The sequence below is a fragment of the Ovis canadensis genome, chromosome 2 (genome assembly GCF_042477335.2).
Source record: "Ovis canadensis isolate MfBH-ARS-UI-01 breed Bighorn chromosome 2, ARS-UI_OviCan_v2, whole genome shotgun sequence".
In the NCBI taxonomy this organism is placed as follows: Eukaryota; Metazoa; Chordata; class Mammalia; order Artiodactyla; family Bovidae; genus Ovis; species Ovis canadensis.
In genome coordinates, this window is record NC_091246.1 from 65,141,036 (window position 1) to 65,166,293 (window position 25,258).

The window sequence follows — 25,258 nt, forward strand, 5'->3', positions numbered from 1 at the left end:
AATTATACTTCGATTTTTAAAAAATTAAAAACTTTTCTGCATCAAAGGATACAATCAAGAAAGCGAGAAGAAAACCTACTGAATGAGAGAAAATACTTGGCAATCGTATCTGATAAGGAAGTGGCCATCTCAAATATACTAAAAACTCCTAAAGCTCAATAACAAAAAGATAACTCAATTAAAAATAAGCAATGAATCTGAAAATATATTTTCCTCAAAAGTTTTACATAAATAGCCAAAAAGCATATGAAAATATTCTCAACATCTTTACTTATCAGGGAAATGTAAATCAAAACCACAAGGAGGAACCATGATACACTGATCAAAATGACTATTATTTTTAAAAAAAGAGCAAAAAAAGCATTGGTCAGGATGCGAAGAAATTGGGTTTCTTGCATTGCTGGTAGGAAATAATAAGGTATGGTCACTTTTGAAAACAATTTGGCAGTTCCTCTAAAAGTTATAAATATAAAAGTATCACATAACCCAGAAAGTCTACTTGTAAATACATACTCAGGAGAACTGAAAAAACATACACACACAAAAACTTGTACATCAATGTTCATAGCAGCATTAATCGTAACAGTCAAAAAAAGTGGGAATAATCCAAATGTCCATCAACTGATTAATGGATAAATAAGAATATATATCTTTACAATGGAACATTATTTATTAATAAAAATTAAGCACCAACAAATGTTACAACATGCTTAAAAAAAAAAACCTAAGTGAAAGAAACCAGTCAAAGAAGTCTAGATCTTATATGATTATATACATGAAATGTCCAAAATAAGTAAATCTACAGGGACAGAAAAAAAGAGAGGGGAGAATGTTGGTGTTGGGGAGAGGGAATGGAGACTGAATCCTAACAGGTATGTTTCTTTCTGAGATGAGAAGATGTTAAAAAACTAATGTGCTATAAAAAAATTGAGTTATACAACTCTATGACATACTGAAAGTTGCTAAACTATGTACTTTAGATGGATGAACTATACAGTATGTGAATTAAACCTTAATAAATCTGTTTTTAAAAAGTCAAATGGAAATATTAGAAATAAAAAAAAAATGGAGTGAAAGATACAAGATACAAGAAATCTACTTTAAACGTAAAAAGGTACATCTCATTTTACTTTTCAGCTACTGCATTTATTTATTTATACAAATTGAAGGTTTGTGGCAGCCTTCTGTTGAGCAAGTCTACTGACATCATTTTTTCCAATATTTGCTCACTTTGTGCCTCTGTGTCACGTTTTGGTTACTCTTGCAATATTTCAACTTTTAAATTATTATTATTATATTTGTTATAGTGATCTAAGATGAGTAATCTTTATGTTACTACTGCAAAAAGACTATGACTCATTGAAGGCTCAGATGATGGTTAGCATTTTCTAGCAATAAAGTATTTTTGAAATAAAGTGCTCACTGATTTTTCTAGATGAAATGCTACTGCATACTTAATATAAATTAAGTTTTATATGCACTGGGAAACCAAAACATTCATGTGACTCAGTTTATTGCAGTATTTCCTTTACTGAGGTGGCACAGAATCAAACCCCCAATATCTCTGAGATATGCCTGTATACAGTTAAAAGCAGAAGGAAAGGAAAAAAAAATGAAACAAAACATGCAAACACTAATCAGAAGAAAGCTAGAGTAACTACATTATTACTGAAATAGACTTCAAAGCAAAGAAAAAAAAATTGTTAAGTTTAAGAAAGACTATTACATAACAATAAAGGAATCAATTTGCCCAAAGCATGAAACATCTTAAATAATTTATTCATGTACCTAAAAACAGGGTTTGAGATAACTGATGCAAAACCACTGAACCAAAAAGAGAAACAGACAAATCCACAATTAAAACCGTGGACTTCAATGCTTCTCTCTTTATAAGTGAAGCAGCAAGTAGACAAAAAGCAGTAAAACTATACAACACCTGGTTGACAGAGTCTATCAATCAAACTGACATTTAGAGAACACTCCACCTAACAAGAGCAATACAGTCTCTTCAAGCACACATGGAACAGAATCTAAAATTGACTCTACTCTGAATTATAACACCAACATCAATGAATTAGAAACAAAACCCAAAGTTTATATAAGGTGTACTCTTTTGCCACAATGAAATTAACTAGACATAAGTAAAACATCCGGAAAATATCCAAATATACAGAAATTAAAACACTTCTAAATAACCTATAGGTTAAAGAGGAAATCTCAAGAGCAATTAGAAAATGTTTTGATTCAATAATAATGAAATATAGCATCAAAATTTGTGGAATAGAGCTAAAAAGACATTCTGGGGAAATTTACATAATTAAATGTTTATATTAAGAAAAAGAACTATCCAAACTTCCACCTTAAGAAAACCAAAAAGAACAGTAAATTAACTCAAAGCAATATCGATGTGAACAGAAATCAATGAAACTGAAAAACAGAAAAAAAAGAAAACCAATAAAACTCCAAGCAGGCTATTTGAAAAGATTAATGTAATTCATAAACATATAACCAGACAGACCAAGATAAAAAAGGAGCAAATTCAATAAACTAATTTCAGGAAATAACAAGGGAACAACACAACAGATATTAAAAGAATAAGAAAAATTTACTAACAACTCTATGCTATAAATCCAACCATTTTATTGAAATGGACAAATTTCTGGAAAGACAGTATAAAAACCTGCTTAAGATGAAACAGATAAACTAAAAACTCCTCTAGCCATTCAAGAAAAACTTTATAATCGTTAAAAACTCTCCAACAAAGACAACTCTAGGCACAAATGGCTTTACTGGTAAATTCTACTAAATATCTGGAAGTTCACGGTTCACATATTGCTGAAGCCTGGCTTGGAAAATTTTGAGCATTACTTTCCTAGCGTGTGAGATGAGGGCAATTGTGTGGTAGTTTGAGCATTCATTTGGCATTTCTTTCCTTGGGATTGGAACGAAAACTGACCTTTCCCCATCCTGTGGCCACTGCAGAGTTTTCCAAATTTGTTGACATATTGAGTGCAGCACTTTCACAGCATCATGTTTTAGGATTTGAAATAGCTCAACTGGAATTCCATCACCTCCACTAGCTTTGTTCGTAGTGATGCTTCCTAAGGCCCACCTGACTTCACATTCCAGGTTGCCCGGCTTTAGCTGAGTGTGACTGATCACACCTTCATGATGATCTGGGTCGTGAAGATTTTTTTTGTACAGTTCTTCTGTGTATTCTTGCCCTCTTCTTAATATCTTCTGATTCTGTTAGATCCATACTATTTCTGACTTTATTGAGCCCATCTTTGCATGAAATGTTCCCTTGGTATCTCTAATTTTCTTGAAGAGATCTCTAGTCTTTCCCATTCTATTGTTTTCCTCTATTTCTTTGCATTGATTGCTGAGGAAGGCTTTCTAGTATCTCTCCTTGCTTTTCCTTGGAACTCTGCATTCAAATGCGTATATCTTTCCTTTTCTCCTTTGCCTTTCACCTCTCTTCTTTTCACAGCTATTTGTAAGGGTTCAAGCTAGTTTTAGAAAAGGCAGAGGAACCAGAGATCAAATTGTTTTTTGCATCAAAAAAGCAAGAGAATTCCAGAAAAACACCTACTTCTGCTTTATTGACTATGCGAAAGCCTTTGACTGTGTAGATCACAATAAACTGTGAAGACTTCTGAAAGAGATGGGAATACCAGAACACCTGTTGAGAAATGTGTATACAGGTCAGGAAGCAACAGTTAGAACTGGACATGGAACAGACTGGTTCCAAATAGGAAAAGGAGTACGTCAAGGCTGTATATTGTCACCCTGCTTATTTAACTTATATGCAGAGTATATCATGAGAAATGCTGGGCTGGAGGAAGCACAAGCTGGAATTACGATTGCCAGGAGAAATATTAATAACCTCAGATATGCTGATGACAACACCCTTACGACAGAAAGTGAAGAAAAACTAAAGAGCCTCTTGATGGAAGTGAAAGAGGAGAGTGAAAAAGTTGGCTTAAAGCTCAACATTCAGAAAACTAAGATCATGGCATCCGGTCCTATCACTTCATGGCAAACAGATGGGGAAACAGTGGCTGACTTTATTTTTCTGTGCTCCAAAATCACTGCGGATGGTGATTACAGCCATGAAATTAAAAGATGCTTACTCCTTGGAAGGAAAGTTATGACCAAACTAGATAGCATATTAAAAAGCAGAGACATTACTTTGTCAACAAAAGTCCGTCTTGTCAAGGCTACGGTTTTTCCAGTAGTCATGTATGGATGTGAGAGTTGGAATATAAAAACAGCTGAGCACCTAAGAATTGATGCTTTTGATCTGTGGTGTTGGAGAAGACTCTTGAGAGTCCCTTGGACTGCAAGGAGATCTAACCAGTCCATCCTAAAGGAGATCAGTCCTGGGTGTTCATTGGAGGGACAGATGTTGAAGCTGAAACTCCATTACTTTGGCCACCTGATGTGGAGAGCTGACTCATTTGAAAAGACCCTGATGTTGGGAAAGATTGAGGGCAGCAGGAGAAGGGGACAAGAGAGGATGAGACGGCTGGATGGCATCACCAACTCAATGGACACGGGTTTGGGTGGACTCCGGGAGTTGGTGATGCCAGGGAGGCCTGGCATGCTGTGGTTCATGGGGTTGCTAGGAGTCAGACACGACTGAGTGACTGAACTGAACTACTAACATTTAAAAGATAGTACTAACTGTATACAACTGCTTCCAGAAAACAAAATAGAAGCAATCTGCAACTCACTTGATGAGACCCTAACATCAAGATAACGAAAAAATTTCAGACTATTGGTAATAAAAATGGGTCTGAAACTGAGTTAGCAAATCAAATCTAGCAATATGTAAAAAGGATACAGTCATGATCAAGTGGGGTTTATCCAAGTGCATAAAGGTTGATTTTATATTAAAATCAATAAATGTTACCTCATCAAATCAATGTTCTGAAAGAAAACCCACATGACTATCTAAACGGATGCAGAAAAAGTATCTGACAAAACTTAATTGAAGCTTTCAAACTGTGGTGCTGGAAAAGACTCTATAGAGTCCATTGGACAGCAAGGAGATCAAACCAATCAATCCTAAAGGAAATCAACCCTGAATATTCATTGGAAGGACTGATGCTGAAGCTGAAGCTCCAATAATTTGGCCTTCTGATGAGAAGAGTCAACTCATTGGAAAAGACCCTGTTGCTGGGAAAGACTGAAGGCAGGAGGAGATTGGAAAGCAAGAAATAAAACTGTCCTCATTTTTTATCACTTAAAAAAATGTATTTATTTATTTTTTGGCCATGCCATGCAGCTTGTAGGATCTTAGCTCCTTGACCAGGGATTGAACCCAGGCCATGTCAGTGAAAGTGCCAAGTCCAGACCACCAGACCACCAGGGAATTTTCATGTCTTCATTTTTTTTTAAAAAAATCACTGTCTATGTAGGAAAATCTCACAGAATATACCAAAAAAGTATTAGAAATAAAATTGACAATCTGATTCTAAAGTTACAAGAAAAAACAAAGGAAAAATATTAGCAGAAACAATTTTGAAAAAAGAAAAAGAAGGTGGGAACACTCAAGACTGGATTTCAAGATTTAACTTATAGCTGTAGTAATCAAGGTAGTGTGGTACTGATGAAAAATAGACACACAGGTTATTAGTGGGACAGAACAGATTCTAACATATATAATCAATTGATTTTCAACATAGTACAAAGGGAATTCAATGGAGATAGGAGAGACTTTTAAACAAATGACCACAGAGCAGTTGAATATATATAAAATTAACAGAAAATGGGCCATAAACATAATATAAAACCAAGAATTACATAATTTCTAGAAGAAAACACAGTAAAAAAAAGTATTGTGACCCTAACCAAAGATTTTTTACCTACAAGAAAATAATAATTAATAAATCCTGATAAATGGAACAGATCTTCACCAAAATAAAACATTTCTCCACTTTAAGATACTCTTAAGTGGATAAAACATAAGTTAGAATTTGGCAGAAAATATTTGTAAAACCCATATCTGATAAATGATTTGTACCTACAATATATAAGAATTCTCAAAATTCAGTAATAAGTGAAACAAAACAACTTAATCAAAACATGAGCTAAATATATGTATAGAAAAAAAGATAAGGATGCAAAATGAGCACAGGAATAGATGATTAGCATCACTGGTGATCAAAAAATGCAAATTAAAATCAAAATGAGATAGTGCTATTCACACTTATGGTTCAAAAAGAACAAAACAAGACTTCACGGGGGAAACATCTGGAGCTCTCACACACTGCTATTGAGAATGCAAATGATACAGCCACTATGGAAAACAGTTAGACAATTTATTCTAAACATATCCTTAACATAAACCCAGTGAGCTTACTACCAGATATTTACTCAAGAGAAATGAGACCATGCATTCACACAAAACCCTGCATATGAATGTTTATGGCAGGATAGTTCACAATCACCAAAAACTAGCAAAACCTAAATGACCATGAGCCAGGGGACAGACGAACAACTCTGATACATCCTGAAGGAATACTACTTAGCAATAAAAAGACCCAACCACTGATTTACACAGCAATGTGGATGAATCTCAAATCCACTATGTTAAGTTAAAGAAGTCAGCATCAAAGACCATATACTATGTGATTCCTATATATGACATTCTGCAAGAAGGCAAAAGCATGGGGAGAGAAAACAGATCAGTGTTTGCCAGGACCTGGGAGTGAGGTAGCAGGATACCAAGTGGCATAAAGGAATGCTTGGGGGTGACAGAACTGTCTTGTATCTTAACTGTGATGTCAGTCTCACAAATGTATTCATTTGTCAAAACTTACAAAACTGTTGTTAAAACAAAACAACTGGCCCCCATATAGACTTAGTTAGGCTAAGCCCCAAATCATCAAAAGTCGAAGTGTTAGTCACTCAGTCGTGTCCGACTATTTGCAACCCCATGACTGGGGCCCACCAGGCTCCTCTGTCCATGGAATTCTCTAGGCAAGAATGATGGTGTGAGTTGCCATTTCCTTCTCCAAGGGATCTTCCTGACCCAGGGATCAAACCTGGTCTCCTATACTGCAGGCAGATTCTTAACCATTTGAGCCACCAGGGAAGCCCCCCAAATCATCAAACTGAGACTTAATTTCAGTTTTGGCTCTCCCAGAAATGTAATTTTAAACCAATCCTGAATACATGCTCAGTCATATCTGACTCTGTGAACCCATGGATCACCAGGCTCCTCTGTACACGGCATTGTCCAGGTAAGAACACTTGAGTGTACTGCCATCTCCTCTTCCAAGGGATCTTTCCTATGCAGGGATCCAACGCATGTCCCCTGAGTAGGCTGCACTGGTAGGAAAATTCTCTGCCACTGCAGCCACCTGGGGAAGCCCCTTAAATCAATCATAAATTGTCTGATCAGCACAAGCTAGGTACTCAGCCTGATAAGACCCCTGTTATTCCCTAAAGAAAAGTGACTCTGCAATAACCAACCTGCTTTTCTGTCTAGTGTGACTTTCTTGTTACCATTCCTTTCTACCTACAAAAGTCTTTCATTTTCTACAGTTCCTCACAGATCCTTTCCATCTTCTAAGTGAGACAAAGTCAATCAAATCTTTAAAAGTCACTCAGTTGAATTTTGTTTTTTAACACTGTTTATTATAACATGTATATTTTACTGCATGTTAGAGCTCTGGGGAATATAAATTAGAATTAAAAAGTCTTCACAATCAAAGTGAAAATAGTTTTGAAAATTGTTTGCTAAATTATTTGATATGCTTGTGTTTTGACTTTCCAAACAGCTTTACTTAATTACTTTGAAATAAAAGTTAGATTAAAATTTCATGCTATTACAATACATACAAAGTCCTACCAACACAAATGGACTAGAAAAAAAATCTCAGTATTTTTTGGCTTCAATTTTTTAAAGTTTTTAAAATAATTTTAAAGAAACTGTTTTGGTTAGGTTCTTCTGAGGCTTCAAAGAAATTCATTTCTATGAATATGCTGTTTTATAACAGGGACTCCTGGGGTAAACTAATCCTTAAGTATTCAAATTGCTAATTCAAGGATAAAACTGTATTTATAGAACTGTTAATGTTAAAATTTACATGTAAAATAGGCTCAAAAATGGGATATCCTGTTTTGGAATCCAGAGTCAAAAGAGAGCAGACTCTACACTCTCTGGCCCATCTAATCCTCAAGACAGTGACTTTTGGCACTGGCTCAAACACTGGCATAGCTTATTAAAATGCAGATCCTTCTGCTACACCCATTATTTACATAATCAGAATCTTGGGGATGGGTCCCAAGAATCTGTCCGTTAACAAACTCCTCAAGAAATTCTTATGCACCTAAGCACTTGAGAACTCTTGAACCACATCAAAGTACTACTGCCTAGACAGGGGAATTTTCCAATATCCCCAAAGCTGGTTGAAAAGACAAGGAATTTTGTTGCTGTAAGCAATTACGCTCTTTTAAATATAAATCCACTCGGAAAAATAGGTTGTTAGGCTAGTGAATATAAATCTACCTATCTTATACGGAAATACACACATAGACACACTTTTTAAATGTTTCCTTTTCATAAATGTGAAATGTTTGTGTAAAGGTAAATTATATACATTTTTTATATGTTTACAACCTTCAAGTTTCTCAATCAGAGACGAGATCTTTGTGCCCCTTTGCTTTCAAACCTCTTAACCTAGGCTTTATGTCTTCATGGGGAGTAGAGAGAAGATGTGAAAGTAATTAGAGTTTCAGGTTTTTCTTCTTCTACGTCACATTTGTCCAGCCTAAGAATCTTGATCTTAAGCACAAGATGGTTTAAAAATTATCTTAATGATAAAAGATATACATTCCAAGTTGTCATAGAACTTGTGCAGTATCTTGAAACATCTTTAAAAACACCTGTAATTTAGATAATCACTCCTATTTTTTCCTACAAAACGAGTAGTAAGGAAAAACTTGAAATTGACCTAAATATAAATTTTACCTAATTTCCCCTGAAAATAGCTATATTTTGAATATTTTATGAGTTCATTACTAAGAGAACTGCAGAGATGTTAAAATAATGGTGGCTTGGTCTTCTTTTCATATTTTCATGGACTAAAATTCCCAGAAACAATAAATCTTGTCCATGCATACACCACAACTAACCATTTTAGTGGAACCCGGTCAAATAAAACCACAGGTTACTCCTATGAACCACTCCTATGAACCACTAACTGATAGGGCCCACGTGGGGTCTCACTGATAAGATGTCTCATTATGTTGACCTTGCAAACTAAGAATAAAATCACAGTGATCCTTGAGTTTGACCAAATTGCTCAAATGACATTCTGTTTTCCCACTGGCGCGCCTATCTTCTCAAAGCTGTGAGACCACCAGATTCCAGACCTCCGGCTATAGGACTCAACTACAAGCTAAAAATTAACCATCCCTTCAGAGAATTTTTCATTGGTGGGGTATAAGAAGGACCCCATAAGAAAGGAAGGACAATGGTTCTCCTTAAGGGCCAGTCACCCGGGCCCTTAGAAAGAAGATAAAAGAAAATAAAAGCGAAAAAATGTTTACTATCCATTTAAGGGTAAAATTTAAGAGATAAAATTTTATTTTCAAGATCACTGTAAATACTAGAAATTATTATGTATTTTGATTTGGGAAGCAAGAGAACTAGATCTAGTCTAGCTTTGACATACCCTTGCCATATAATCACTGAAAGTCACTTTAACTTCTTTGAGTCTCATTTTTAATAATAGTTACTAAAAGTGCTGAAACTTGGCAAGAACAAAGATAGCAGCACCAAACTGTATTAGTAATTACTATATTTGTCACCTCCACAAACCCACAACTAACAAAAATGAAAAACCCACACTTTTAAATGACATCCTTCCAGTATCAACACAACATTTTAAACTGCATAATACACCACAGCCACATTTGGAAGATCTGTATAATTAAATGAATTAGTATTTTCCAAACTAGCAAAATGCATGATGTTACAAAACCATGCATGGGTGAAAGATCAACTGCAAGACACACCAGTGGATTTTAGTATAAGAAGTGTTTACTGATATGGTTTCAGATTCTACACTGTACCAAAGATGAATTCCTATAATCATCTGGAAAGGGTTATTAATATTTACTTCCATTCAGTTCAGTTCAGTCACTCAGTCGTGTCCGACTCTTTCTGACCGCGTGAATCGCAGCATGCCAGGCCTCCCTGTCCATCACCAACTCCTGGATTTACCCAAACTCATATGCATCGAGTTGGTGATGCCATCCAGCCATCTCATCCTTTGTCGTCCCCTTCTCCTCCTGCCCCCATCCCTCCCAGCATCAGGGTCTTTTCCAACGAATCGACTCTTTGCATGAGGTGGCCAAAGTATTGGAGTTTCAGCCTCAGCATCAATCCTTCCAATGAACACCCAAGACTGGTCTCCTTTAGGATGGACTGGTTGGATCTCCTTGCAGTCCAAGGGACTCTCAAGAGTCTTCTCCCAACACCACACTTCAAAAGCATCAATTCTTCGGCGCTCAGCTTTCTTCACAATCCATCTCTCACATCTGTACATGACCAGTGGAAAAACCACAGCCTCGACTAGACAGACCTTTGGTGGCAAAGTAATATCTCTGCTTTTTAATATGCTATCTAGGTTGGTCATAACTTTCCTTCCAAGGAGTAAGCATCTTTTAATTTCATGGCTGCAATCACCATCTGCACTGATTTTGGAGACCAAAAAAATTAAGTCTGACACTGTTTCCCCATCTATTTGCCATGAAGTGATGGGACCAGATACCATGAGCTTAGTTTTCTGAATGTTGAGCTTTAAGCCAACTTTTTCATTCTCCTCTTTTACTTTCATTGATATTTACTTACACTATTTTAAAAATGTACTGCTTCATTTTCCTTCTACTAGTCAGACACTAATGAAATTCATAAATATATAAAACAATGCCACTTGTCTCACTAATATTTTTGTTTCAAAAGTTATTTTTCATAAAAAATTATTAGTATTAAATGTGGTGACCCATGGACAAAATAGCAGATAAAACCAAGAAGGGTCTTGGAATGCAGGAACAGAAAAACCAGACCCTTTTCATCCTTCCCTCCCCCATGTTGTAATTATTAAGAGATTTCAGGTCCTTCTGAGCAGTATAACCTGTCTCCCCTCCTAACCCACAGAGGCTTCCCCTTCTTCCCGCACCCAGTATATATGCCTCATCCAATCAGCAAATAACCCGCAAGACCCCTAGCCCACTCCCTGAACCATGGGTATAAAAGTGGACTAAGGACCACTGTTCACCATTCTCCCTTGAGCTGGCCTGCTGTTCTAACAGTGTCTCCCATTCTAATGAACTTTATTTCCCTCTCATTCTGTCTCATGTCTGGAAATTCTTTTCCAACCTGCACTAGGAACATGACATTAACCTTTAATGGTTGCTTATATTCACATTCTTTATAAAATAATTATTTTCAAGTCTCAGTTTTCATATCTAAAACAATAAATATCATTATATCTAATAAATACCATTAGATATAATGCATAAAAGCTGACATAAATCAAGCTATCTGGGTCCTCAGTAATTTTTAACAATATAAAGAAAGAGGTCCTGAGAACAAAAGCTTTGAGAACCACTGATCTAGACAATAAACATCAATTGGAAAAGAACTGATCTGATATTTTTAGTATTTCTGGAATAAACTTTCTGCCACAACTTTTCTGGTATTGCCTTCATTTCCTGGTCTTATCATTACACTTTAACCTTTATGATAATTCAGCTCCACTTACAATACTCTCACATGAGATGACTAGGTACCTTCGTAAACAGTGAGCTGTGCTACTCCACCCTTCGTGGACAAACAATAGAAACTCACAATGACGATCAAGACTATCCCCAAGAAAAAAAAATGCAAAAAGGCAAAATGGTTGCCTAAGGAGGCCTCACAAATAACAGAGAAAAGAGAAGCTAAAGGCAAAAAAGAAAAGGAAAGATATACCCATTTGAATGCAGAGTTCCAAAGAATCGCAAGGAGAGATAAGAATGCCTTCCTCAGTGATCCATGCAAATAGAGAAAAACAACAGAATGGGAAAGACTAGAGATCTCTTCAAGAAAATTAGAGATACCAAGGGAAGATTTCATGCAAAGATGGGCTGGATAAAGGACAGAAATGGTATGGACCTAACAGAAGCAGAAGATATTAAGAAGAGATGGCAAGAATACACAGAAGAACTATACAAAAAAGATCTTCATGACCCAGATAACCACAATGGCGTGATCACTCACCTAGAGCCAGACATCCTGGAATGTGTGGTCAAGTGGGCCTTAGGAAGCACCACTACGAACAGAGCTGTTGGAGGTGATGGGATTCCGTTGAGCTATTTCAAATCCTAAAAGATGATGCTGTGAAAGTGCTACACTCAATATGTCAACAAATTTGGAAAACTCTGCAGTGGCCACAGGACTGGAAAGGGTCAGTTTTCATTCCAATCCTAAAGAAAGGCAATGCCAAAGAATGCTCAAACTACCACCCAATCGCACTCACCTCACACACTAGTAAAGTAATGCTCAAAATTCTCCAAGCCAGACTTCAACAGTACATGAACCGTGAACTTTCAGATGTTCAAGCTGGTTTTAGAAAAGGCAGGGGAACCAGACATCAAATTGGGAACATCCAGGGGTCATCGAGAAAGCAAGAGAGTTTCAGAAAAATATCTACTTCTGCTTTATTGATTATGCCAAAGCCTTTGACTGTGTGGATCACAACAAACTGGAAAATTCTTCAAGAGATAGGAATACCAGGCCACCTGATCTGCCTCCTGAGAAATATGTATGCAGGTCAGGAAGCAACAGTTAGAACTGGATATGGAACAACAGACTGGTTCCAAATAGGAAAGGGAGTACATCAAGGCTGTATACTGTCACCCTGCCTATTTAACTTATATGCAGAGTACATCATGAGAAATGGCCGGCTGGATGAAGCACATGCTGGAATCAAGATTACCAGGAGAAAGATCAAGAATCTCAGATATGCTGATGACACCATCCTTATGGCAGAAAGCAAAGAAGAACTAAAGAGCCTCTTGATGAAAGTGCAAAAGGCGAGTGAAAAAGCTGGCTTAAAACTCAATATTCAGAAAACAAAGATCATGTCATCCGGTCCCATCACTTCATGGCAAATAGATGGGCAGACAATGGAAACAGTGAGAGACTTTATTTTTTTAGGGATTCAAAATCACTGCAGATGGTGATTGCAGCCATGAAATTAAAAGACGCTTGCTCTTTGGAAGAAAATCTATGACCAACCTAGACAGCATATTAAAAAGCAGAGACATTACTTTGCCAACAAAAGTCCGTCTTCAAAGCTATTGTTTTTCCAGTAGTCACGTACAGATGTAAGAATTGGACTATGAAGAAAGCTGAACACCAAAGAATTGATGCTTTTGAACTGTGCTGTTGGAGAAGACTTGAGAATCCCTTGGACTGCAAGAAGATCTAACCTGTCCATACTAAAGGAAATCAGTCCTGCTTATTCATTGGAAGAACTAATGCTGAAGCTAAAACTCCAATACTTTGGCTTCCTGATGCGAAGAACTGACTCATTGGAAAAGACTCTGATGCTGGGAAAGATTAAAAGCAGGAGGAGAAGGGGATGACAGAGGATGACATGCTTGGATGGCATCACCAACACAATGGACCTGAGTTTGAGTAGGCTCCAGGAGTTGGTAATGGACAGGGAAGCCCGGCATGCTGCAGTCCATGGGGTCACAAGGAGTCGGACCCGACTGAGCATCTGAACTGAACCGAACCCTGACAGAGATCTATAAAGTGAAAGTTCCTATAGTGGCTCTAAGTAATCTGTGCTAACATAAAAAGAACCTGAAACCATATTAAGGAATTACATCATGTGCTACTTAAGAAATGTTTTTAAGGAAACAATGTCTACAGATTTCAAGAACTTGGAATAGAAGAAGTTTAATTCTCTTCACAGTTAATGTATTTGAAATAAGTGGAGATATTTTATTACTTCCTGTTGCAGTGGATTTGACTTAGACTAATTCTTAAAAGAGTACAAAATCTTCACCTCCGGCCAACAGTAGTTTAGAAAAAAGAGAAAATGGAAATTACTTCTCAAAACTATTACTTGTAGCAGGCAATTTAAAATCAAAGCTTGCTGTATCAATCAATATTAATGTCAAAAAGTAGGCTTTTTGCACAGGTGCACGAGTGATGACAGTACTAAAAGCTCTCCTTAATAAGAAGGACTAAAACTTAATGGCTTTAGTCTAATGGACCTAAGACCTGGGCAGTAATAAAGCCAGGGTTTACAGTCACTGTACTATGATATGACGTAGAATGGCCTGTGACTAAAATTCCACTCTAGGACATTTTAATACTCTTGGAATGTGGTGACACAACTCTCAAATTACTGATTAACCAAACTATTATAAGAGCCTCAAACTATTATAAGCAATGCTGGAGCTGACGAGCTAAAACAAAGAGGTTAAACTCACACTCTGTATGTGTGTGTACATACATAAATACTACATATATGTCTGTATATATATATATATATATAAACACACACACACATATACACATATGTATATAATTCCTTGTCATACACTGGTATATATGGAGGGATTGATCATCTTGTTCACTCAATAAGTTGTGTCTGACTCTTTGCAACCCCACGAACTGCAGCACACCAGACTTTCCTGTCACCATCTTCCGGAGTTTGCTCAAACTCATGTCCATTGAGTCGGTGATGCTATTCAATCATCTCACACTCTGTTGCCCCCTTCTCCTGCCTTCAGTCTTTCTCAGTATCAAGGTTTTTTCCAATGAGTCGGTTCTTCGCACCAGGTAGCCAAATACTGGAGTTTCAGTTTCAGCATCATTCCTTCCAATGAATACTGAGGGTTGATTTCCTTTAGGATTGACTGGTTTGATCTCCTTGCTGTCCAAGGGACTCTCAAGAGTCTTCTCCAGCACCATAATTCGAAAGCATCAATTCTTCGGCATTCAGCCTTCTTTACAGTCTAACTGTCACATACATACATGACTACTGGAAAAACCATAGCTTTGACTACAGAGACCTTTGTTGGCAAAGTGATGTCTCTGCTTTTCAATAAGCTGTCTAGGTTTGTCACAGCTTTTCTTCCAAGGAGCATGCACCTTTTAATTTCATGGCTGCAGTCAACATCTGCAGTGATTTTGAAGCCCAAGAAAATAAAATCTCCCACTGTTTCCATTTTTTCCCCTTCTATTTGCCATGAAGTGATGGGACCAGATGCCATGATCTTAGCTTTCTGAATGTTGAGTTTTAAGCCAGCTTTTTCACTCTCCTCTTTTACCCTCATCAAGAGGCTCTTTAGATCCTCTTCACTGTCTGCCATTAGAGTGATACCATCTGCATATCTCAAGTTGTTGATATTTCTCCCAGCAATCTTGATTCTTGCTTGTTATTTTCATCCAGCCCAGCATTTCACATGATGTACTCTGCATATAAGTTAAATAAGCAGGCTGACAATATACAGACTTGATATAATACTTTCCCAATTTTGAACCAGTCTGTTGTTCCATATCTGGTTCTGTTACTTCTTAATCTGCATATAGGTTTCTCAGGAGGCAGGTTAGGTGGTCTGATATTCTTATCTCTTTACGAATTTTCCACAGTTTGCTGTGATCTGCAGTCAGAGGCTTTGGTGTAGTCAATGAAGCAGAAGTAGAGGATCATCTCGTAGCATATAACAATGTTTATTTTTATTAAAAAAATCAAAGAAATACTAATCAACACACTTTTTAAGGCTAGAAATCCAACAACTAAACCAAAATCCTATCTTCTCTTCATTAAATGTATATGCAAAGCAGATCTTCTTTTGACAGGCAAAATAGAGCAAATGAATGAACAAATGGCCACTTATGTAGACTCTAAAACAGGACATATAGACAGTTCATAAGTATCTGCATGTCCATCAAAGAGAACAGGGGGTTCCTGTCCATTTTCCCTCCATTCCCTGGTGCCTTCCTCATAGTGTTTCCAGTAAACACTGTTTACAGCTGCTGCTGCTGCGTCACTTCAGTCGTGTCCGACTCTGTGCGACCCCGCAGATGGCAGTCCACAAGCCTCCTCCGTCCCTGGGATTCTCCAGGCAAGAACACTGGAGTGGGTTGCCATTTCCTTCTCCAATGCATGAAAGTGAAAAGTGAAGGTGAAGTCGCTCAGTCCTGTCAGACTCTTCGCGACCCCATGAACTGCAGCCTACCAGGCTCCTCCGTCCATGGGATTTTCCAGGCAAGAGTACTGGAGTGGGGTGCCATTTTCTTCTCCGCTGTTCACAGCACCCACTACCTTTTCCAGATTTCTCTCTCCTGTTTTCATTTTATTACTCCTCAGCAGTCTTAACTTGCATCCTTTGGGTCTCTGTCTTTTACTTACACCCTACACCTGCAATCTTTCGATGAGTTATCTGTGGGCCCATTTCCCCTAACAGGTTGGGAATTTCTTAGTATCAGAGAGCCATTTTGGTATTTTCTATAATACATAACACAGTGTCTTATACAGTGAAGTTGCTATTCAAAATAACTGCAAACTGAACCAAATTTCCTGTCTGTTACCCTAGCAATCCCACTTCTTTGTCAGAAAAGAACTATGCTTGCAGTAATATCCTTCATCATTACCATGGACTCTTCCTCAAGAGAATTTTGTTTCTAACACACACAAATGTGTGTGTGTGCTCAGTTGTTCAACCGTATCCAACTCTTTGCAACCTCACAGACTGCCAGACTCCTCTGTCCATGGGATTTCCCAGGCAAGAATCCTGGAGTGGGTCTTGTCATTTCCTTCTCCAGGGGATTTTCCAAACAAAGGGATCAAACCCACATCTCCTGTGTCTCCTGCATGGGCAGGTGGATTCTTTACCACTGAGCCACCGGGGAAGCCCCAAAGTAACATACAAATTTTACTAAATTATCTTTCAAATCCATGGCAAGTTTATTGGCTTTTGGAGGTTAAATAAGGAAAATCTGATTATACAATCAGATCGTGGCTCCTGGGCTCTAGAGCACTTGGGCTTCAGTTGTTGAGGCACCTGGACTCGGCAGCTGCAGTTCCCAGGATTTAAAGCACAGGCTCAGTAGCTGTGGGGATCCTCCCCAACCAGGGATCGAACCTGTGTCTCCTGCATTGGCAGGTGGATTCTTTACCGCTGAGCCACCAAGGAAGCCCCTGAATCTATTTCTTCCTTGCATGCATTATACCTTTATGCCAATGATGGCTCAGAGACTTGTCAAAGGTTTATTTTAATAACAGAAGCTATGCTTCTGGAATAGAAAGAACTGATAAATGTGCTCAGTTTTACAATACATGAAGAGAGGCAAGGCAAAATGTTTTAAAACTTGTGGATTGTAGAATCAGCCACCTAAATAATGGATCTTCACTCAGATACTATAAATTCAGATTATATGGAGGAATAAAGGCTCAATTTGGACTGACCACTGCATACTGCAAACATTATTTTTCAGGTACCTTATGGTGAACTAAATAATATGCTCAGTTCCTAAGCACTGAAAGCAAGTACAACTTGGGATACTTACAAATGGAATCTATCTATCTAAAATATGCTTATAACTGGTTAAAGGAGATTCATGTTATGGCATTTGCTCAATGAAAAAATGCAAGTAATAAATGCCAGCTGATGGACAAATATAATAATTCAGCACCAAAGAATGAGTGCTAGGTACTGTCATGATTTAACCATTAGCTAGTGGATATACTTGGTGCTTTCTTTTTGCATTAATTTGCTTTCTTTGGAAAATGAGGGCAGTGGTACTCTTTAAGAGTACAATACTTCTTTCCTTTGAAAATAAAGAAGTTAATACTGTATAGCACAGGGAACTCTACTTAGTGTTAAGCGGCAGCCTGGAACAGACAGGAATTTGAACAGATGCATTTATATGTATGGCTGAGTCCTTTTACTGTCCACCTGAAACTATTACAACACTGTTAACTGGCCATGCTCCAATATAACATCAAACAGTAAACATATAAACCTTAGGTCCCTGCTACTGGAGACCCAACTCTTCCCCCACAAGGGCCTTGAAATATTTATGTGAAGCAAACCTTTTGAAAACACTATTTTATTCATCTGGAGCAAGGGAATAATAGAGGTGAGACAGAGGACAATGCATTTATTTAATGCAATGAAGTATGAGGAAATAAGGGCTGTACCAGGGCAGTCTGTGGAGATAAAAATTAAGAGGCAATACACTTCAAAATTATCATGTAAGGAGTACAATTGCTGAAAGTGAGGACCAGGAAGAGCGACTCTGTAGCAGTGTTTTTAGGCATAAAGTACTCATAAGTCCTGAAACTACTTGTCCAGACATCCCCACAGCAATGTGGTTCTAAGATATGTTATACCAGTTCTCCTCTTTACTTGAAATATTTTTAGGATGAAATCTACTTTCAATCAACACTCTTCTTATGGCCTATAAGGTCTTGACTCCCCTCTCTTCATTCAGGACAGTTCCACTTTGGCCTATCATATTCTATAGACTCTGGGGTAAGTTTTTGTTTTATTCAAAAATTCTACAGCTGAAAAGTTTGAAAATCACTGAACTAAAATACACATGAGGTTTCAGTGGCTCAACCCTGTGAGTATCCATCTATTTTGTATACAACAACCAAGACACTATTGACATGTCAGGCTGGATGTATCTTTGTTATGGGGCTGTCCCGTACACTGGAGGATGCTAAGCCTATACCTGGCCTCTACCTATTACATACCAGTAGCATCCCTCACAGATGGTCTGGGCATGACAACCAAAAGTATCTCCAGACCTCACCTAAAGTTCCCTGGGAGGCAAAACCCGCCCCTCCCAGACTCTAGTCTGCTTGTGGCCTGCTGCTACTTTATACTGGCTTCTCCTTTCTCTTCTGACACCAGGACAATGTTAAACATGAGCCAATACTACACAAACTGGCGATTTGTTTTTTAAAGGGCAAAAAGAGAAAAGAAAGCAGGCTAGAGATTTTAACACAAATGTGGGTATTAGCGTGCCACATTTTGAAATTAACAGGAGAAAAATGTTGCTTGGTTACCTGAAACACAAGGCATAAGAAGTTTCTAGGTAACAGCATAGGCATTTCAGGACCTCAAAGTAAAATCTATTGTCTATGGATACATGTTATTTCAAAAAAAAAGCAGGGCTATATATGTTGGACTCAGAAGTTGGAAATTTCCATAAACAACACAGATGACTTCTATTAAATTTAATATTAAGCTCTGGTGAAGAGGGAAAAAGGACTTTTTAAGTGAACAATAAAATACTGAGAATTCACTATGAGAGAGTAAAAACATGGGGCTTTGAAATAGGACAATTTGCATCTGAATCTTAACTCCATCTGCTTTACTTTCTTATCTTGGGTAGACATTTAATCCCTCTGAGCCCAGAATAAAAAAAAGAAAGGAGTATATATAAGAGTTCATTTCCTTACATTGCTTGAGAAAAGGCAGTTTTTAATCATCTGTATTTCTAGTACCTGGAAAATAATATAAATGTCTATAAATGAGTTTTAAGTGAAGAATATCAAGACTCTACAAATCACTTTACATTTTTAAGATTTCTTGCTTTTCCAGTAACTTTTAGCTCTACATCTAAAATTATTTACAGTGTTCATGAATGGCTTGGGACTGACCAGGAATGGTAACAAATGGTTTTAATTTATCTTTGGGTTTTTATTTTCCAAAAGTTAAAAACGGGGCACTTGAAAAATGAGGGGGTTTTTTTGTTTGTTTTTTCCTGGCCTTGCCTTGCAGCTCACAAGATCTTAATTCCTTAACCAGGGATTGAATCCATGCCCTGGGCAGTGAAAGTGCACAATTCTAACCAATGGACCACCAGGGAATTCCTCTTGAAAAATGAGGTTTTATACAAAAAAGATTTAGTCCTGTTCTGAACCACAATTCTTACATCTAATAGTAATCTTAATGATTATACTATTCAGGTGTCAAGGGAGAAGTCTGTCGCAGCACCACAACAGCCCTCCACCAGGGAGTAGCAATTTCTTGCTTTAAAATCCAAAGATATGAGCCAAAATGATAGGGAAATCTTGGTACAACTACGCTGACTTCTGATTAAGGGGCAGAGTGTAAAACAAGGATGGCAATTCATCTTATTGCTTTTACAGAGATAAGAAGCTATAAAAACTAAACATTATCTTTATAAGCCTTTCACTTTATTTCTAGAAAGACCTAAAGCTTTGTATACTCAATGACATTTAAAATTATCCTATCAAAGGGTAGTATTGTATCAGTATCCCATTGTTCACACATTACTAATAGGGGACAGGCATTTTATCCCCTTCCCCTCACAGCCATCCTCCCATCTCTCTAGCAAATACACAGTTTTCAACTCTTTCCTCTTTTAACTCAAGTTCAGACATCTATTCAGATGGTCCAGGGTTGTTCCCAGTAACTGGGAGAAACCGTCATAAAGAAAATGCTTATACAAATCCTGCAGCCCATCACCTTACTGAAGGTGAAAGAGAAACAGGAAAATATTTCCTGCCACTTACAAACGCCACACAACTTTTGCTTCCCATGAATGAAACAAAGAAGCTTGAGGAGTTTAGATAGCAAACTCTGTTTTTTTCTTGAATCTAACGTTTGATATCAGATCTCGTAGACAATGGATATTTGCTAGAGGTGCAGAGTTTTTGATGATTCACATGCCAAACAAATGGGAGAAAATGCTTTAATTTTCCCAATATTCAGAATATTACTTCATTCTAAAAGAATTGTTACTTATAAACAGCACTTTCTCCTCCTACATTTTATGTTCTGCTGAACGTTTCTTCATGTACCTCATTGGGTTACATAATCTGTGGTACGAGACAGACAAGCGAAACAATGCTCAACATTTTAACTGAATGTAATATTCAGGGTGCTGGAAAAGGAATCTTTACACAAAGACACATCTAGTGTCAAAGTAAACTTCCTACACAAATCTTAACAAAGGCCAAATTTAATTTATAAGTGATTAGATTGAATAAAACATTTAAAATTTCAAATAAATTATGCTACTTTAATAGGTGATTTATACTCTTCAGAACACTCTCAATCTGGGTTTGGAGTTTGAAAGCTAGGCTTTCTAAAATGCCTAATGTAATCTAGAATTCTAATGTCATATGAATTTCATGATACTCTAGGCCAGGCAAGTGGACTTCCTAGATAACATGTTCAGACCTTGTCTTAACTAGCAGTTTCTTAGTCTCTCAGGAGCTCTATCACTGTTTCGAATTAGTTTGGGCTTCTTTATTCCTAGAGGTCTTCCTTCCAGCTTAAAGTCTTATTACCTGTACTTTGGTATTTGTACAGCATTGTATCTCCTTTATTCTGCACTCACTGTTAGCTACTCTATGGCTGACTTCATCTGCTTCACGGTGATACAGAACAGCAGCTCCTCTCTAGCTCTCATCTCGAAGGCCTCTGAGTTACATAGTACCAGTACTAGCAGCATCACCATGAGCTGCCCTAACTTCAGTGACTCCAAGACAGGACGGAGCTGCTGACCTTTGGGTCCATGTGTCTACATTCAATCATTCTTAGGTTGCTGTAAGTTCTCCAGAATTAAACATAAACTTGCTACTAATACTGTTTCCTTTTACTTTTATTTTTTACTGAGTCTTTATATTTGAGTAAAATATTTGTTTTTCTAGGATTTATAGTATGCAAATTCTTCTGGAGCCATAAAAATATTAAGACCATAAGCAATACACAAAAAGAGTGAAAATTCAAGAGCTATGTATCACTCAGTTCAGAAATTCTACAGCAAGTTATACCATCTGGAAAATGTATAATTGATATGACCTTTCACATGTTGGCACATTCAATGAAGATAAACATAAAGGACGCAGCACAAATTAAAGAGATTAAAATACAGATAATGCATAAGGAACAAATATTTTTCAATGATTTCCTTTGTTATAACGTGACTCTATTACAACTCTATGGCTATATAAATACTTATTACCTATATTTCAAATTCTTTTAGGAAATAGTACTACAAGAGAAAAAAAGGAGACTGGTGATGAAATCTCAAAATACCTTTGTGTTATAAAAAAATTTTTTTTAAAGACCTGTTGAAAATATTCAAAAAACTGCAAATTTCGTGTTAGGTCTATTAACTAAAACTACATGGTTAATTGTGAATCAGCATCTAATTTCGATTGCAGGGGACAGAGTTAATTTATTCATGGAAATCTAGCACTGAATAGTACAAACAGTTGCCAAATTTCCCTAATGCTAATTTGGGCCAATGAGCATAAATTTTAAATTTTCTTTAGATGTGTTTTCTTCGGGGAAGAAATGCTAGAGAGTACAAAGAAAAAGCCGGAAAACAGGAGAGAGAAAAACGTAGAGCTATTTTAAAAGGGGTCAGCTGTACCTAAAATAAATACTAAAAATTTGCTCGGAAAGAGCAATACAAAAATAAAAATTCTAAAAAGCTGAAGTTAGTCTATCCTTACTTGAGGTTTTTAACCATTCAGTATTAAAAAGAAGCATCTTGAGCAAACTAAATTGCCCAAATTAAAACATTCAAAGCTGTTGTTCTCAAATAAACAAATTACCCCATAGCTTGAGCTAAAAATCCACAAAAAAGTTGACATAAAATTTCAAAATAAATGAACAGCGAAGATTATAACATACTTATTTAGACTAACCTTCCAAACTTATTTAATTAACATTTCCTCACAAAAAGGAAGAGGGAATACATTTAAGGAAGATGTCAGTACTGAATAGCTAAAAGGAAAATAAAGCAACAATGAACAAATGCATTCAAATAGCTCCTATATAAATTATCAAATTAAAATTTATAATTGTCAAAACAATATCACACATACTGATGCTAATTCTTATATTTAAAATGATCAGTATTCTCTTTCAGGCAGCAATTACCCTCCAATATGGCCCTTACTCAGCTGAGCCAAAGGATGTGGGAGGCAGCATCAGGATACACATAAAGCTGATAAAAGAGAATCCCAACATTACAGAGGAAGGTAAAGGACAGAAAAATGAGAAACAAAGTCCAGTGTCTTTTCATGTAGATGCAAAATTTCAAAGGAATGAAATTATAAGTTATCAATCTAGTGATTTACTCATGATACTCAATTTAAGCCGTTTCAGTAATCTTCATGGGTCCAATTAAAAGGTTAGATGCTTTTAAAGACCCCCTGTGGTAAAAATTATTTAATTTAGTAAATAAAACATCATTATCTTGTCATTGGGAGATAGAATTTTGTGCAAAATAAAAAACCCTAGTCTCATTTTTGAACAGGATGCTACAAAAATGGTGTATTATTTACTTAGGGAAGAAGGGGGAAAGGAATGAGGAATCTACCTTTTCAATCTATTTGCCTCACAAGCCAGGATGCAGCATGTAAGATGAAATCCTAGTTCACATGGAAGAATGGAAATTTTTTCTCTATTCCCCCTAATATTTATCTGGACACAATTTTGAAAATCAGGAAATGAAGTAATATGATACTGATATTACTGGTGGGGTAATTAGGGAACTTAACTTACCATTTTTTGGGCTTTGATAATGGTTTGTACTTGCTGTATTTTACACGCCATTCAAGAACTTCTTTACAACGCTGACATACTCCATCATGAAGTTTTGCATTAATTTTCTTAAAAAGAAACAGAAAAACAAATCGAGAATTTCACTAGTGAGTCAGCATTACAAACCTCAAACGGCATATGAGAAATTTAAGCTTTTTTTTAAACAGCAACCTAAATTTAACCTGCATAACATTTTGCAGCGTACTATGTGTTTTTATGTACAACATCAATTTGGCTCTTTATGAAGGCAAAGATTCTTAACTCAGGATGTAGCTCAGAATCATCTAGGGAACTTTTAAATTTCCTGGCAGGAGTATTTTAAGCACATCATCCCCACTGATTCTGATGCATATTCATTTTACAATTCAAACTATGTAGTTAAGATATATGCACTTTACTGTATGTAAGCTACATCTCAAAAAAAGTAGAAGAAAATCCAATCATATTTTAAGCCTACTGTTTTGACAACTCAAGTCTTACTACTGAGAAATGAGAAATTAAACAGATTTTAGATAATCCTGAAATGTAGTCTGCAGGGGAGGGCAGAAACTAAGCAACTTGAGAAAGGAGAGCCAGGGAGAAGCAGCTGGAAGCAAGGAGATATTTAATTATTCAATTTAATCTTTCTGTATTCTCATGTAAAGATGTCTTAGGAAAGTTACCTTGATAACCTGGTTTCTTCAAAACAGAAGATAACTATGTGCATATAACTGGTAGAAAACGAGCTTTATGAGGAAAAAAATTTTTCCTTATAATATTCTTCTCAAAATGTGTTGGGAAATAAGAAGGAAGGAAAACTTTTAAATGTGTCATGTGTTCTCACAACAGCTTTGTATTTTGTAACAAGTTCACTTGACTCAAGACCTAGGCTACATATTTTCACTAAGTACTCTGAGAATTCTCTAACTTGTTTTGGTTGTGGAAGCCTGGTCTTTACATACTGTTGGAATAATGAATAAAGAATAGTTTAAGTTCTTGTTCTCTTTGCTTCTTTTCTTTCTTAAATTTTTTAAAAGGAGGAAAACAAAGCATCTCAAAAGATGCAGGTTCTTTGGAAGGTTATTTGAATACTGAGTTACAAGCACAATGTTTAGAAATCATCTGAAAGAAAAACTTCTGAACAGCACTTGATATTTTTTAATGCTCTAAATAAGAGGGTAAAACAATGACAAAACATTTATTCAAAGAGAAAATATTTCAAGGGTATTTTCAAAAAACCATAAATTGAGCTGTGAATACATTATGTTTGAATTTAATTCTGTGGTAAAAAACATATTCTATTACTTATGAATTGTGTATGGGTTTTCTTTTCTTCCTGATCTAGATGGAGAGTCCCTGGGAAAATAAATCCTGCATGCCATTATATCCCCTCTTTTCTGTGGCTCATTGTTGCCAGAAAGAAGGAAATCTGCCTAATACCAAATTCCTCTTCTTATCAACCTTGGCACCTAGTTATCGCACATAGGGTTTGCTAAGAAGTACCCAGAACTAAGGTTCACATTTCATCTTTTACTCTCACTGCCCTCTGTTGCCTAGAATATCTTACCAAAAGCACTGCTTATATTTCCTAACTCCAACAATAATAAAAAAATGAACTAATGACGATCTGTGATTAGAGTATGAATGTGATGTA

The 25,258-nt window shown here is 36.6% G+C and overlaps 1 protein-coding gene across 1 annotated transcript in view; it reads right to left on the minus strand.

Moving 5' to 3' along the window:
- C2H9orf85 (chromosome 2 C9orf85 homolog) overlaps positions 1–25,258 on the minus strand; it is a 64,410-nt gene that overhangs the window by 7,884 nt on the left and 31,268 nt on the right. The window contains exon 2 of the mRNA XM_069576362.1: positions 23,587–23,693. Within this exon, the coding sequence (XP_069432463.1) occupies positions 23,587–23,693 (107 nt within the window). The remainder of the gene's footprint in view (positions 1–23,586; positions 23,694–25,258) is intronic.